Source organism: Haliotis asinina, chromosome 1 (assembly GCF_037392515.1).
Source record: "Haliotis asinina isolate JCU_RB_2024 chromosome 1, JCU_Hal_asi_v2, whole genome shotgun sequence".
NCBI classification, from domain to species: Eukaryota; Metazoa; Mollusca; class Gastropoda; order Lepetellida; family Haliotidae; genus Haliotis; species Haliotis asinina.
In genome coordinates this window covers 102,087,768-102,104,795 of record NC_090280.1, presented here as the reverse complement: position 1 = coordinate 102,104,795, position 17,028 = coordinate 102,087,768, and the positions used below count along the sequence as shown (strand labels likewise).

Genomic DNA, 17,028 nt, shown 5'->3' with positions numbered 1-17,028 from the left:
GAGTATTGTGAAACACTGATGAACAAAAACAGGCAACTGTAAGCATTAGTACTTAGACGCTTCCATGAAATGCATCTTCATTAAGATAATGAAATATGTATGAGCAGAATTAGTCTAAGTAAATTTTCTCTCAGTACTTTTAGCTACACTCCACTACTGAATCTAACAAAACCTAGTTGGAGGCCGCGTCAGGTAACCTTTGCGACTGACCAATCAGAACACAGCTTACCAAATCACGAAAGTGGACATTCGTACATACCTCTTGGATTTTTACCTCGGAAAGGTCTGTACCCGAATGATTCCGAATGCTATTTTCCATTGTCTGATTGGTTAAATCAGTTCGGCCTCCTCACATTTGATTGGACGGTCAAAGGTTAACTGACGCAACTCCAACTAGAATTTGTTTGACTCAGTAGTGGAGTGTCACGAAAAGTACTACGACTAAGTTTACTCAGACTGGAGCAGAATAATTATAAATGCATATTATGCATTAAGTTTCAACAAACATAAAGGCATTGAACGCATTTCTTAGAAACAGTTTCTAAAATAGATACATAATAAACAATTTCTGTGCCTTTTTTCCCTTGTTAAATATTATAAGAGAGATAGTTTGAAAAACAAGCAGTGTAAATCCAGCAGGCTGGGCTACATGAGGAGATACAAGGGACAACTATCATGCCAAGCAGACGTGACTATTAAAGCTGAACATTTGTACAAAGAACCAGCAGTGACACGTTGATTATGTTCAACAATGATATCATGGCTGATGTTTAAACTTCGCCAGCTCCAACACAGATACCAGCCTTCTCCATCAGGCTGTGGTGAATACCCTACCTTAATTGTCAGTCACCTAGAGACAAGACTTGTATTTCCAAGATAGATGTAAATTTATTGACAGCACCTTATGAACACATTCTCTGAGATCCTTAAAAATGCGTGATATGACAGATACATATTTCACTATATTCTACATATTGTACATTTTGTAACATCTACAAGTACACCTTAGAGCAATAGAGACTAAATCCTTGGCAATTATAAAACCGTTTTGATTAAAGATTCATTCAACGCAAACAACCACCATGTTTTCTACAACAAATAAAACAAGCTGATTGTATAGAAAAAGAACTAAACAGGGTAAAAGTGAGTTTGGCTCATCTCTTCAGAGAAATAAATATCCAGATAATGGCCAACATTCCTTACCGGGGTTACCAGTGAATTTAGCAGCTGTCTACTGATTCCTGGGTTTTTCTAAACAAAAAGGAGTTTCACTTTGTACCTTACAGGGTATCAGTGAAGATCTGAAAGACAAGGCTATATATTAATGTGGGGTTTAGAGTGCTACCCACAGAGACACCACATCACATATTTACGTGGATGCTAAGATTGGTACGATATACTCATGAATTCAGGAATCGAACCATACCACTTTATGAATTAATTTCCTAACTTGTGATCACTTAAACCCAATATTCATGAACTTCTCTACAAGGAGATGTTTTACTTGAATGTGGGTGTTAATTATCAAAACGAGATATTGAAACTCGATTGCATCCAAGCATAACAAGCAAATAGTAAACACTACTATATATTAAATTTGACAGTGAGGCACATGATGTTGCTGGTTAGTGTCGTGATATTTTAACAATGACAACATGTTCAAAACTGGACATGAATACAGTGTTATTGTTGCACTGAATATTTTCAATAACACATCTACAGCTGAGCCCTAGTACCCATGTGGGTCAAACAGGTCTGTTAAGCGTAGGTGAATGAGTATAGTTTTTTGCCACTGTTACCAATACTCCTGCAATGTCGCAGTTTCACACACTGTAGTATTGTGGGGAAGTCAATCTGGGCGTTCATCTCTCAGTCCACAGAACAGATTGTGGTGAAAGACATTTAAAAGACAATTATGTCCAGCCACTTGAACTGGCTATCTAGACACAGAGAATCTACTCTGTCATACTTACCCTGTTCACCAGTATTATATTAAATACATAAGATTTCAACATGATATTTGAATGGATTTTTCTCCTTAACATGACATACACATATTGTTTAAGTGTGTTCATGAAACAAGTAATTTTAAAATGGTGTCATTAACAATAAAGAATTATGTTAGAGATCAAAAGTCACTAGGCTATCTCATTTGTATTGTGAACTAGGTTCAATCAGTAGAGTGAACATAGGTTTAATAGACAGTGTGAACAACCTTTGATCAGCAGAGTGAACAAGGCATGAAGTGAATGAGTGAGTCTAGTTTTAAATATAATCGCTGGGGACACCAAATATTGGCAGCACAGACTGAGGTATCACAGCGGAGACATAGCCGCTTCCTGTGTCTCATTCACGTTGTTGATTTCCACCAAAGGAGACCGTGTGTTCATGCTGCTACGTCGTCGCCGCTTGGACTTGGTTATCTTGTCTGTGGTGGCTGATGTTGGCGTGGAGGCTGACGCTGAGGTAAATGACGCTGTGTTTGATGGAGGGAGGTCGGGGCTGGAGAAAGAGCTGGATGAGTCACCGGAGGAGATGCTGTCAGACTGGACTAGCTGCGGACACAGAGAATGGTTACCATGGTGATGATGTCTATGTTACATCATGTATTGCAACTGCATAAATAATTTCCAGCATAATTTCAACAAAATAATTGTCATAAACAATGGTTTTGCTCCCGTCAGATTCATCATATTCTTCCATCTGTTTATGTAAATTACCCAACTTGCATGATATCAAATATATATAACAAATATTTCAAAGCAGTCATGTTAATGGAAGGAAAACAATATATGGATGAACAAGTTTTATGTTACACTGAGAAGAAAGTTTCGTTGTAGGTGCCTATACTGTCATGTGATGAAAGGTTTAAGGATTGAGAGGCATATTGAAAGTGTGAGAAAGGGTTCATACAAACCATTTGGAATTAGGGCTGCAACACCAACAGCCAGTATAACATCACATAGAAACACTACACATAATAAAGAAGTTGTTTATCCATTTATGATTATCATTCCCTATCTTTAAAAAGCATCAAAGATGTCATGCTAACTATTGACCTTGACATATTTTCACTGTCTGGACATCAAGGCAGTATAAGTAACATGAATGATATTCACATTCCCTTACCAATATTCATGTATGTATAGTATTCCCAGAAATTATTGAGAATCATGTTGCGTCATGTAACACATTACGTTTATTAACTTCTGGCGTTTTACTTACATAAACATGTTAAAACATCATCCTTTTACAGTCTCAGTCTTGTTTTAGTACTTTGTTAGACCTCCTCGCTCAGCAATGCATGCCTCAATACGCCTAGGCACACTACCCATCAAAGTTTGTAGGTAATCGTGTGACAGGGTATCCCAATATTGGACCACCTCGGCCTTCATATCTTCAATATTTCTCAGTCCCTTTTGGTTTATTCTGTCCTTCATGACTCCCCACACATTCTCAATTGGGTTTAGGTCTGGGCTGTAACTGGGCCAGTCTAAAACTTGAACATTTTCGCCCGACAACCACTGTTTTGTGTAGCGCGCAGTGTGTTTTGGGTCATTATCATGCTGGAAAATCCAATCATCTTCATACAATGTTTGTGCTGTCAACGTATCTTTCTTTTGTCAAGTTTCCCGTGAAAACACACAATGGCGTCACTCCGCGAGCCGATATGCCACCCCACATGTGAAACTTTGGGCTATGTTTTGGTCGCTGGTAGATAGGTTTGACAGTATCTTTGGTCCAAATTTTCACACAATTAGGGAAAAGCCAAACAGAACTTTCATCCGAAAAGAAAACATTATCCCAATCTTGATTTTCATGAGCCAGTTTAAACGTTTTTCCTTTTGTGCATCTTTCATCAACGGCGAGGGAATTCCACGTTTTTTCACCCAGTTAAGTCTCTGTAATTCCTGCCTAACTGTTTCATTGCATAACTGAGGACTTCCTCTGCTAATCATTTCATTTCTGATGTTCTCAACACTTTTCAATTTGCCCCTACTCACAATCTGCTGAAGTCTTCGGCGATCCACAACACTGAATTTCCTAGGCCGACCTGCCCCTGCTTTGTGCTCTATCCCGGTTCCTGTTTGAATATTCTTCAAAGTTCTGTATACTGTAGACAGAGGAATACCATGTCTACAAGCTAACACTTTAGCATCAGCCTCACCCCTTTCAAAATCATCTAGAATGAGCTTTCTTTTCTCTCTTGCTGTAAATTCTGCCATGTCAACACAGGAAGCCGTCTGCTCAGACAAGGGAGATAACTCTTGATGTAATGAGCTGCCTTCTAAGCCTTCAAGAGTTGTCTCCTTTATGTAGTATGCTTAGTGCATAGTGAAAGCCCTTTTTCCAATCTTAGCATCATTAGAAAAAAAACAAAGATTTTCTCAATAATTTCGGGGAGCACTGTATCGTATCGCCTCATTATTGATAATATCTTGCAGCTCCAATGTACAATTGTCTCATCCCATTCCGGTCTATTACTTTCAATTTCATCCATTATTTGTGACAATGTAATGTCATCCCACTCCTTACTTGACATTGCGGCAATGTGGAACAGAATGATTTCAAATTTAAACTTCCCATACAGATTTTGAAAACACGCAGTAACGGTATGGTACAAAGCAGTTAAGCTATCCAGTCACTCGAGGTTTGTCCAGATAGACGATGGATGAACTGGGGTTGATCAACAGCTGCATGTGTCTTGGGCTGAACACAACACCTGCTTGCCCGTCTATCTGGAGAAAGCTCTCGTAACTACAACTTACCAACTCCACCACAACAAGTGCTTGTTTTATATCTTTACCGCTGATCAGCTGCTTAACAAGACATAGCATCCCATCAGGGCCGCGTTTCACAAAACTCTCGTAAGCCTAAGATCTCGTAACTTTTCTCGTAGCATCCGTAGCTCCTATGTTTCAGTATAGGAGGCACAATGGCTATGACAAAACTTACGAGATCTTAGGCTTACGAGAGTTTTGTGAAACGGGCCCCAGGTCTTCTGGAAGGATGAAGCTGATCAGCTGCCCAACAAGACATAGCATCCCATCAGGCTTCTGGAAGGATGAAGCTGATCAGCTGCCCAACAAGACATAGCATCCCATCAGGCTTCTGGAAGGATGAAGCTGATCAGCTGCCCAACAAGACATAGCATCCCATCAGGCTTCTGGAAGGATGAAGCTGATCAGCTGCCCAACAAGACATAGCATCCCATCAGGTCTTTTGGAAGGATGAAGCTGATCAGCTGCCCAACAAGACATAGCATCCCATCAGGTCTTCTGGAAGGATGAAGCTGATCAGCTGCCCAACAAGACATAGCATCCCATCAGGTCTTTTGGAAGGATGAAGCTGATCAGCTGCCCAACAAGACATAGCATCCCATCAGGTCTTTTGGAAGGATGAAGCTGATCAGCTGCCCAACAAGACATAGCATCCCATCAGGCTTCTGGAAGGATGAAGCTGATCAGCTGCTCAACAAGACATAGCATCCCATCAGGTCTTTTGGAAGGATGAAGCTGATCAGCTGCCCAACAAGACATAGCATCCCATCAGGTCTTTTGGAAGGATGAAGCTGATCAGCTGCTCAACAAGACATAGCATCCCATCAGGTCTTTTGGAAGGATGAAGCTGATCAGCTGCTCAACAAGACATAGCATCCCATCAGGTCTTTTGGAAGGATGAAGCTGATCAGCTGCCCAACAAGACATAGCATCCCATCAGGCTTCTGGAAGGATGAAGCTGATCAGCTGCTCAACAAGACATAGCATCCCATCAGGTCTTTTGGAAGGATGAAGCTGATCAGCTGCCCAACAAGACATAGCATCCCATCAGGCTTCTGGAAGGATGAAGCTGATCAGCTGCCCAACAAGACATAGCATCCCATCAGGCTTCTGGAAGGATGAAGCTGATCAGCTGCCCAACAAGACATAGCATCCCATCAGGTCTTTTGGAAGGATGAAGCTGATCAGCTGCCCAACAAGACATAGCATCCCATCAGGCTTCTGGAAGGATGAAGCTGATCAGCTGCCCAACAAGACATAGCATCCCATCAGGCTTCTGGAAGGATGAAGCTGATCAGCTGCCCAACAAGACATAGCATCCCATCAGGTCTTTTGGAAGGATGAAGCTGATCAGCTGCCCAACAAGACATAGCATCCCATCAGGCTTCTGGAAGGATGAAGCTGATCAGCTGCCCAACAAGACATAGCATCCCATCAGGCTTCTGGAAGGATGAAGCTGATCAGCTGCTCAACAAGACATAGCATCCCATCAGGCTTCTGGAAGGATGAAGCTGATCAGCTGCCCAACAAGACATAGCATCCCATCAGGTCTTCTGGAAGGATGAAGCTGATCAGCTGCCCAACAAGACATAGCATCCCATCAGGCTTCTGGAAGGATGAAGCTGATCAGCTGCCCAACAAGACATAGCATCCCATCAGGCTTCTGGAAGGATGAAGCTGATCAGCTGCCCAACAAGACATAGCATCCCATCAGGCTTCTGGAAGGATGAAGCTGATCAGCTGCCCAACAAGACATAGCATCCCATCAGGCTTCTGGAAGGATGAAGCTGATCAGCTGCCCAACAAGACATAGCATCCCATCAGGCTTCTGGAAGGATGAAGCTGATCAGCTGCCCAACAAGACATAGCATCCCATCAGGCTTCTGGAAGGATGAAGCTGATCAGCTGCCCAACAAGACATAGCATCCCATCAGGCTTCTGGAAGGATGAAGCTGATCAGCTGCCCAACAAGACATAGCATCCCATCAGGTCTTTTGGAAGGATGAAGCTGATCAGCTGCCCAACAAGACATAGCATCCCATCAGGCTTCTGGAAGGATGAAGCTGATCAGCTGCCCAACAAGACATAGCATCCCATCAGGCTTCTGGAAGGATGAAGCTGATCAGCTGCCCAACAAGACATAGCATCCCATCAGGCTTCTGGAAGGATGAAGCTGATCAGCTGCCCAACAAGACATAGCATCCCATCAGGCTTCTGGAAGGATGAAGCTGATCAGCTGCCCAACAAGACATAGCATCCCATCAGGCTTCTGGAAGGATGAAGCTGATCAGCTGCCCAACAAGACATAGCATCCCATCAGGCTTCTGGAAGGATGAAGCTGATCAGCTGCCCAACAAGACATAGCATCCCATCAGGCTTCTGGAAGGATGAAGCTGATCAGCTGCCCAACAAGACATAGCATCCCATCAGGCTTCTGGAAGGATGAAGCTGATCAGCTGCCCAACAAGACATAGCATCCCATCAGGTCTTCTGGAAGGATGAAGCTGATCAGCTGCCCAACAAGACATAGCATCCCATCAGGTCTTCTGGAAGGATGAAGCTGATCAGCTGCCCAACAAGACATAGCATCCCATCAGGTCTTTTGGAAGGATGAAGCCATGCATCAACTCAGTGACACAAAATGTAGTCGGACACGATAATATTCTGACATACCCTGAACTTCTTCCTGAGGGCCCTCGTCATGATGGGGGTGAGACCCTGGCCCGTCTCCCTCTTCCTCTTCTTCTCCCCACTGTCAATGATGGGGGTTCCCCCCGGACTCCTGACATTACAAGTAAAAAATCACCATGGTTACTTGTGCACATTGACAATAGTCAAAAGAAACTTGCTAACTGATATTTTATGTCAGGTCAAAAATTACATATCAGTAAAACATATCAATGACATGAGCAAAATTTCCTGATTCACAATGCGTTTGTACACAGTAAAACGGAGTGTCAAACATTTCAAAAGTGTGAACTAGAAACAACAGCCACCTAGTGACCTACACTAACTAAACATATACTCTATTATACTGACAAGACCTTTTTCCCTTTTTTCAATGGAAGCCAAATAAATTATGAAATCTTGTATTGGCACCTGGCACGACTAGTTTGTAACCAATGTTAGTATATCTTGCTAGAACCTACACCCAAGTGTACAAAACATGAGGCACCTAACGGGACATGTCACTGTGTCAAAATGGCACAGGTCGATGCTCACTGATCACTGGATTGACTGGTTCAGACTCGATTATTTATATACCACTGCCAATAGCTGAAATATTGCTGAGTGGGCTGTTAAACAATAAACCAACCAACCAGACACAAGTCCAACCTACCTCTGGACGGTGGTCTTCTTCAGCTTGAAGCGGTTGACAATGACCTCCTGGAGCAGCCTGGACAAGGCAAGAGTGGAGATCACACATAGAGAGAAATTGCAGTTCTGTGGAAAGGGACCTTTGGGCACCAGGCAGATAGTTTAGATAGTGCTTTTTGATGATCAAATTGACAATTATCGATACTTTTTTGATTATCCAATCACCAAATATGCATACTTTTTTGATTATCCAATTAAACATCACAACAATTATACCATTTCAACATATTATTTAAGAAATCAGTTAGCATTAACATTTAACATTAAGCTTCAGAGCAGGATGTCCTGAACACAATATAAATAGTTCAGTTTCAGTTGTCCTGGACCCCATGAAGTAGTTGTTTAGTTGTAAGGTCTTGGTTAGTTAATGATTAGTAATAAGTTGCTCGTGATAAGGCAATGTGTCATAAGTGTTGATAGTGATTAGTAATACGTTGTTGGCGATAAGGTCATGGGTTGCTAGGGATTGGTAATAGGTTACTGGCAATAAGGCAATGTGTCCTTAGTGTTGATAGTGATTAGTAATACATTGTTGGCGATAAGGTCATGTGTTGTTAGGGATTAGTAATATGTTGTTGGCAATAAGGTTGTGGGTTGTTAGGGATTAGTAATATGTTGTTGGCAATAAGGTCGTGGGTTGTTAGGGATTAGTAATATGTTGTTGGCAATAAGGTCATGGGTTGTTAGGGGTTAGTAATATGTTGTTGGCAATAAGGTCGTGGGTTGTTAGGGATTAGTAATAGGTTGTTGGCAATAAGGTCGTGGGTTGTTAGGGATTAGTAATAGGTTGTTGGCAATAAGGTCATGGGTTGTTAGGGATTAGTAATATGTTGTTGGCAATAAGGTCGTGGGTTGTTAGGGATTAGTAATATGTTGTTGGCAATAAGGTCATGTGTTGTTAGGGGTTAGTCATAGGTTGTTGGCAATAAGGTCATGGGTTGTTAGGGGTTAGTCATAGGTTGTTGGCGATAAGGTCGTGGGTTGTTAGGGATTAGTAATAGGTTGTTGGCAATAAGGTCGTGGGTTGTTAGGGATTAGTAACAGGTTGTTGGCAATAAGGTCATGGGTTGTTAAGGGTTAGTCATAGGTTGTTGGCGATAAGGTCGTGGGTTGTTAGGGGTTAGTAATATGTTGTTGGCAATAAGGTCGTGGGTTGTTAGGGATTGGTAATAGGTTGTTGGCAATAAGGTCATGGGTTGTTAGGGGTTAGTCATAGGTTGTTGGCAATAAGGTCGTGGGTTGTTAGGGATTAGTAATATGTTGTTGGCAATAAGGTCGTGGGTTGTTAGGGATTGGTAATAGGTTGTTGGCAATAAGGTCATGGGTTGTTAAGGGTTAGTCATAGGTTGTTGGCGATAAGGTCGTGGGTTGTTAGGGGTTAGTAATATGTTGTTGGCAATAAGGTCGTGGGTTGTTAGGGATTGGTAATAGGTTGTTGGCAATAAGGTCATGGGTTGTTAGGGGTTAGTCATAGGTTGTTGGCAATAAGGTCGTGGGTTGTTAGGGATTAGTAATATGTTGTTGGCAATAAGGTCGTGGGTTGTTAGGGATTAGTAATATGTTGTTGGCAATAAGGTCGTGGGTTGTTAGGGATTAGTAATATGTTGTTGGCAATAAGGTCGTGGGTTGTTAGGGATTGGTAATAGGTTGTTGGCAATAAGGTCATGGGTTGTTAAGGGTTAGTCATAGGTTGTTGGCGATAAGGTCGTGGGTTGTTAGGGATTAGTAATAGGTTGTATAGGTGACAGTTTGCAAAGCAATAGCTATAGTCTGGACAATGTCTTTAATGTATAAAAAAAGAAACATATTTATTTCAGTTGTATTGGAATTTTGTTTGAGCATGATGATAATTCTACCAAACAGCCCTCTGTCACCTTCTGAATACATCTACTCTGAATACATTGCTACTATCTTACATGTGTTGCATGTTCTCCTTGCCAAGTTCCCCTAGAGTGACTGCCGACTGGGTCTTCCTCAGTGACACCCTCTTCAAGTCCTCCAAACTCACAACAGGGGCTTTGCCATCAGCCTGATATAATGAGGGAAGACTGTCAGTGGACAACATCTATTGATGCATGAATAGGTTCCTTGCTTTGTCAAGGGAAGCAACTCTGTATACACAACTGGTAAAACATGTTTCCTAATCACTCGTTGTTAGCAATTAAGCATGTATCATATTTTAATGAACCTATATATCAAAATATATGATTTAAAACTTTAATACATTTCATAACGGCTCCGCCTGATTGTGAGATACTTGACAAACTTTACTGGACAATGGACTATTCCACCTTGATGGTGGTATATCCCGTACCTGTTCCTGGCCTCCGCGTGGAGTGTCACGTGGTGTTGACCTTAGTTTGACCTTCAGCAAGTCAGCTGCAGTAACCACCATCTTCCCGGAACACTTGTTCTCTTCTGGTGTCTGAAACAGAGAAATGCATTCAGTCATATTGTATTTTATTGAATTTCCTTGTTTTAAAACACACACAGAAAATGCAAAAAGAAATGGGGGCAACCTACCTGAGGATAGGAAAAACAATAACAAAAACATTGCATATTTGTCACAGTGGAAAGAGGCGTGTTAAACTACTAGTTTGTTGAGGATGTACTTCAAGGTCCAAGATTAATTTTGTGACAATAGTCAGACTACTTTTGTGACAATAGTCAGATTACTTTTGTGACAATAGTCTGACACTGATTTTAATGAAAGCTTATTTTGGGGTTTATTTTTTCAATAAGATAGAGAATGTTGATGGACTTCAGCATACATCTGGTACAGATACAAGAACATATGATATTCTACATGATTACAAAGACTGAAGATCAGATCCCCATACCCGGTCATCAGCACTCTTCTTCTTCTTAAACACTATCTTCTGAGGGGGTAGTGCTGGCGGGGGAGGGGGTGGAGGTGGAGGAGGAGGGGGTGGAGGGGCACAGGGGGGTGGTGGAGGTGGGGGGACAGTGGTGGCAGAGTCCAGAACAGCTTTCTTGGCATCTTGAGCCAATGATTCCTGCAACAGATGATCAAGATGTGAATGCAGTGCCAGTATCACAAGAACTGCTTGCTATCATACTTTAGGCTTCTCAACCTGTGGTTAGGACTCAGTGAGTGTATCAAAGTGTACTATTTCCAGAACGCTTGGCACGATGTACCATCAAGAATTCAAATCCAAATCTGTCAGTCTCAGATGAAGGCACCTCATTGCCAGTAGAATCAGCTGCCAACCCATCAGCAATGTGCATTCCACAAACTGTACGGCTGACAACTGGCAGCATAGAATGCTTTGTTTACCTCTAATCAGCTTAAATTCACACCCTTCTCGCAACAACAAGTGAGTATTGCTTTACGTCAATTTTTGCAATATTACAGCAATATCATGACAGAGGACAACAGAGTTGGGCTTCACAAAATGAGCCCATGTCGGAATCAAAACTTGGTTTTACACACAAGTAAATGCTATAACCAGCAAGCTATCCCACCATCCCTAGCAGCAACGACACATGCGACTTGCAACTCTAGTTTAAACAAGGAGACAAAGTCATCATTATCCCCTGCAAAAGCAAACTTCTCTTCATCAATATGTCTACATGTTGTGATGATGTCAAATGTTTTCACAAAGTGGAAGGACAGTATTGGAAATATCTTATTCAGTATTCCAAAACTACCAAAAGGCACCATTACACCACCAGACGAATCTGTGTGCCAAGTTTGGTGAAGAAAAATTGAAACATTTTACAGTTCTGCTCCAGAAAAAAAACACAACCACCACATTCATTTTAAGTTAAACTTGTTCTGAAAATGCACAAATATATGATATTCACAAGATCTATCTATGTGCCAAGTTTGGAGAAGAACAGTTTGAAAGTTATGCTCCGGGAAGGACAAATGTGCATGAACGCAGTCCATTTTAAAACCCCCTCCAAAATGCATTGCTGGGGATGAAAACAGACTGACGATAGTTTACATATACAATTTTCATCACTGCCTCCTGCTCATAAATAATAACAAGAAACAATGCATCGAAATCTAATGGATTGCAATTGTTGAGTCTCCGATAGCTAGTAATCGATGGTAGAAACGAAAAACTATCTTTGCATCGATAGTATGTGTGACTATCAATACTTCAATATATACCTGTGTGCTTCTCACTATAATGCTACGTCATCTCCTGTTTTCCCAGAATAACCACATTTGAGGTTTTTGTTTAGGAGGGACAGGTTTTACTTTTCGCAAGAAAGATCTCTTCCCAGGTTTTACTTTTCATTAGTAAAACCGCCTCCCAGGTTTTACTTTTCCTAACTTTATCATGTTTATATGAACATCAACATTCAGATGATACATGACTGTTTGAAATCAATTGAAAAATATCATTCAAGATTTAACTCACAAGACAAATGTCTTCCCAAGCGGAATTGGAACCCCAAATCTCAGATCCGTAGGCAGACTCTCTACCTCACGACCACCAGGCTGACAAAAGTGGTGGGGTTAAATTATCTACTTATAGTTACTGTCATTAAATTGACTTTACATGTGCTTCTGTTATTGTTATGTAGCTTCATTAAATGATCATCTACATTGTAATTACCTATCACTGATGGTATATATGTTAGAGAAAACACTTCTCCTCAGTTTCGGAAGACAATGTAAAACCACCAGGCTGACGAAAGTGTTGGGGTTACATTATCTACTTATAGTTACTGTCATTAAATTGATTTTACACGCGCTTCTGTTATTGTTATGTAGTTTCATTAAATGATCATCTACACTGTAATTACCCATCACTGACGGTATGTATGTTAGAGAAAACACTTCTCCTCAGTTTTGGTAGACAATGTAAACGAGGGATTTCCCTCCCCATCCAGTTTTATATTGTCTACCAAAACCTTGGAGGCGTGTTTTCTCCTATATTCACATGCAACGTAAAATACAACTTTGCAGATTCTGATACCTTTCGGTATGCACTTATCCAAACAAATCATCAAAAATGCTAATTCAACCTATATAGTTAAAAATAAATGTGATGAAAAAAAGCCCGCGAAATCAGAGTTCAAACGATTCACTAAAAGCGGTTTCAACAGCTGTGCTGCATTGCGCTCGTAATGCATGCGCAGTGAATAGGTTCACTGAGCTTGACACAGTATGCATGCCCGGATGAGTGATGAGCAGTATTCTAATACTCAGAGATGATTTTTGATAAGATCGAATGAAAATTCAGAGAACATGTATTTACAAAACCCAACATCTCTATATACATTCTTTATGGATAACAACTTCTTCTAGTGTATATGGTTTTGTTTGACAACGGTATATGAATCCATACTGAAACGATGCATCAAGTACAATAAAAGAAGTTGTTATCCATAAAGAATCTTACTTTCTTTTGACTCTAAATACTTCTAAAATGCCCATCAAACAGATCATCTTTCTGTACATACAATGAGCCCTCAGCATTTCCGCAAATGAACCAGTCAATCGGAAGCCGTCGTTACACTTGGGTGCACAGCCACCCACTATTACTGGGCTTCGTTTCGAGGGAAGTAAGCCCGAGTATAAAATATTGCACTTTTGAATTGTGATTGCACGCTTATAATTTTGTTATTTGTTTTTTTAACAAGCAGCAATGTATATTCTATGTCATGAATAAGTGATAATTGTGTTTTAATTATGTTTGAATTTTGGTTGCATGTGAACTTTAAATGATCATCTACATTGTAATTACACATCATTGACTGTATATATGTTAGAGAAAACACTTCTCCTTGGTTTTGGTAGACAATGTAAAACCATCGTTGTCGGGAAATCCCGAGGGGCAGGATTTCCCTCCCCCCTCCAACATTTTTCTCCTATACATAATGACTTCTGTTGATAAATGAGCTGTGCAAAATGCAGAAGTAGCAGATTTATTCACTTTGATTTAGAGTTATCCACCCCTGTTACCACTTAAACAAACTTGATCTGGGTTTCAAGTTTCTTGTCTGTTATCAAAAGGATTGTGACTACTTTAGCTTGTTTATATTTCATCTTAACTTAACATTCACTTGAGAAATGACTTCAGATAAGACAATTCAAGGAGAAAAAAACTTACTGCAATAGTTGCTCACATTATTGCAATACAGTGGAAAGTGTCTTAACCGCACTCATTAGGACTAAAGAATAAATCCGGTTAAGACGATATGCCAGATTGTACAGCTAATGATAGATGTACAAGCCACAGACGGGATGGAGATTTTATGCTCGTATTGACAACTTGCCGGATTGAACAGATGGCCAACATTCCCAACCCAGTGAACAAACAACCAATTAAAGGCAGTTGTTACTGTTAACAACTAACAAAAAATTCAGAGCGACATCTTTCCATACATACAGCAAACATGATAGATCCACAAAACAAGCTTGCCCCGCACAATTGTGTTGTTGGAGATATGACAATATCTACCTTCTCTTGTCTGACTGCCTGTAGTTCCCGTTCCAGTTCCTGAACAAGCTGCAGTGTCTCCTGGAGCTGTTGCTGATACTGCCGCTGCGTCAACCACACCCTCCGCACTCTCTCCACTCCCTGCAAACACTCCATTGTTGTACCATGAATCCAGAAAACTGTTTGAGTCATGGATTATTTACTCACATGCTGTCAATCTCACTAGGGAACCAAAACTTTTGTTCAGTACCCAATATATTTGAAAGCCTGCGTGTCTAACTCTTTGTACTTTTAAGTTAATAAGTAATCATGTTAAACGACAATTCTACCTAAATGACATTTGACAAGAATCAGTTATCACAAATATCCTGAGGCGATAGTTTTGAGGAATATTGAGATCATAAACTCTATTTGTTCATGAAACGCAGATAGCATGCCAAGTTGTAGGTTGGCACCACGACAGACAATCAACAAGTTATGAACCCAAGACTGACCATCCAATCCACAAAGTTCACTGGTGGGAGTGCGTGAGCATGATTTTACACTATATTCAGGCAATATCAAGGAAGGGGACGCCAGAAATGGGCTTCACACACTGCACTCATGTCAAGAATCAAACAAGTATAATCGGCATGGCGCGCCAACGTTTTAACCACTAGGCTATCCCATAGACGGTATTAAAACAGACAAGGCTTACATTCCTCACTGTTTGAAGACTTTGCTGACACCAGTGTATAACATTGTTAATGCCAGTTGTCACAGTAACCAAACTATGGAAACCTGTCAGGTGATCCATGATGGAAGCTGGTGACAGATGGTTGCCACGCCAACCAAGACGAGAAGTACTCTTTCTTTTCTGCCTGCAAAACAGATTCAGTGACTTTGTCACAATAACATACTTTTCAATAAGAACAGGACCTATTCATTAAAGTGGCAAAGTTGAACAAAATAGAGCCAATTTCCATGCTAGGTCTAGATTATGATGGGTCTCATGTTGGTGCAAGTAAAAAAGTTGGCAATCCTTTTAGAATGAGATTCATGCAGAGAATCTGAACTGTGTGTCTTCTGATATGAAATATATCAATAGTAAGTTACTGATAAAAGTTTAGAACAAATAAATCTTATTTACTATATTGACAGCTGGTCCATAAGCAGAGACACCAACCCTATACTGGATCTAAGTAATACTGGATCTCAAAAAGAGTAATGTAAGCTCAAAGAGTGTCACTTTGATACAATGCAAGTTTTCACAAAAGGAATATTCTAGACAGAAATATACATCACCAATCATTATGGAACTCCATGCATCAAAAATTAACAGTTAAATTAATTGGTTAGGTGACACAAGATACTTAATTCCTTACAAATATATAGGAATCTGCACGATTCTAGGAATAAGCAATTTCTATCACTATAAGGCCATTTTTAACCCCTACTTGAGTGTGTTACAAAACACTTCCTTCTGAAATTTTATCCACTTTATTCATTTTCAGAAAACCAGTAGAAAAGCGTATTAAGTGTATAGGCGTAATTAATTCATCAAAATCTTAATAACTATGCCAAAACCATAAGGGTAAACTTCCATTCATGATTGCTGATAATAAGACATAAGGGTGATATTCTGTTTATCAGACATCATAATTGTTCTAACTTTTTTCAGCTGGTAAGGGACTGTTTATAACTTATGGCTAGTTGGGCTGATGATGATTGTTATCATGTGGAGAAGCATGTACAATGTGAATTAACAACACACTCATTCAACAAACTAATGGTTCACGTGAAGAGCAACTGTTCAGATCTGGTAATTATCCAATCATCACTGGCGACAGAGACCTTATCATGCATTATTGTGTGGTCTCTGCTGACGACAAGCACCCAATCATCCGATATTACATCCGGGAAAGTGCAAATATTCTATGTAAAAAGGTGTAGGGGCGGAACTCTTTCCGCACTGTGAATGTGTCTCGATCTGAAACCTGTTATTAATGATTACAGTCTTACAAGTTTAACAGATTGCATATGTCAACCACTGAGCTGAGTGAGTGAGTATGGTTTTACGCCACTTTTATAGACCGTTCATAATTTATCATCGAGGAGGGGGGGATGAGAATTTTCGGGGGGGGGGGGGCACATAATATAGGCGGGTCAGCTGTTTTGTACAGATATTTAGATATTTTAGGGGGTTCATGTGCGTCATCGCACCCTAGTGATAAATTATGAACGATCCCTTAGCACTATTCCACCATGCAGAGTTTAGAAATGGGCTTCACACTGTCACTGAGTTAAATCCGTGGATTCTAACACTATGAATAGCTACTGAAGTAAGGGATAGACATGTGCATTACCTAGCTGCGCAAATCTGTTTCATGAGGGCCGGTTTCAAACCATCATAACGTTCGTTAAATCCTCCGAGATGGGCGGGCCATTTGAAACCACCGGGCTTCGTA

The 17,028-nt window shown here is 40.6% G+C and overlaps 1 protein-coding gene across 1 annotated transcript; it reads right to left on the bottom strand.

The window, feature by feature from the left end:
- Positions 1 to 868: 868 nt before the first annotated feature.
- Positions 869 to 17,007, bottom strand: LOC137285240 (proline-rich protein 11-like). The gene is made up of 9 exons (XM_067817543.1): positions 16,927 to 17,007; positions 15,279 to 15,441; positions 14,603 to 14,722; positions 11,000 to 11,176; positions 10,474 to 10,584; positions 10,076 to 10,188; positions 8,122 to 8,178; positions 7,455 to 7,563; positions 869 to 2,555 (listed from the first exon to the last, which is right to left on the bottom strand). The coding sequence occupies exons 1-9, from the start codon at positions 16,947 to 16,949 to the stop codon at positions 2,316 to 2,318; spliced, it is 1,113 nt and encodes a 370-aa protein (XP_067673644.1). The 5' UTR covers positions 16,950 to 17,007; the 3' UTR covers positions 869 to 2,315.
- Between the last annotated feature and the right edge of the window lie 21 nt (positions 17,008 to 17,028).

What these genes read in the sequence shown, in the direction of transcription:
- LOC137285240 (XM_067817543.1), bottom strand. Translation starts at nt 16,949, where the DNA reads ATGAAACAGATTTGCGCAGCTAG. An exon ending in GTCTTCAAACAGTGAGGAAT is followed by an intron (nt 14,723 to 15,278) that starts GTAAGCCTTGTC and finishes GAGTGTTTGCAG; the next exon opens with GGAGTGGAGAGAGTGCGGAG. An exon ending in AAGAAGACCACCGTCCAGAG is followed by an intron (nt 7,564 to 8,121) that starts GTAGGTTGGACT and finishes TTGTAATGTCAG; the next exon opens with GAGTCCGGGGGGAACCCCCA.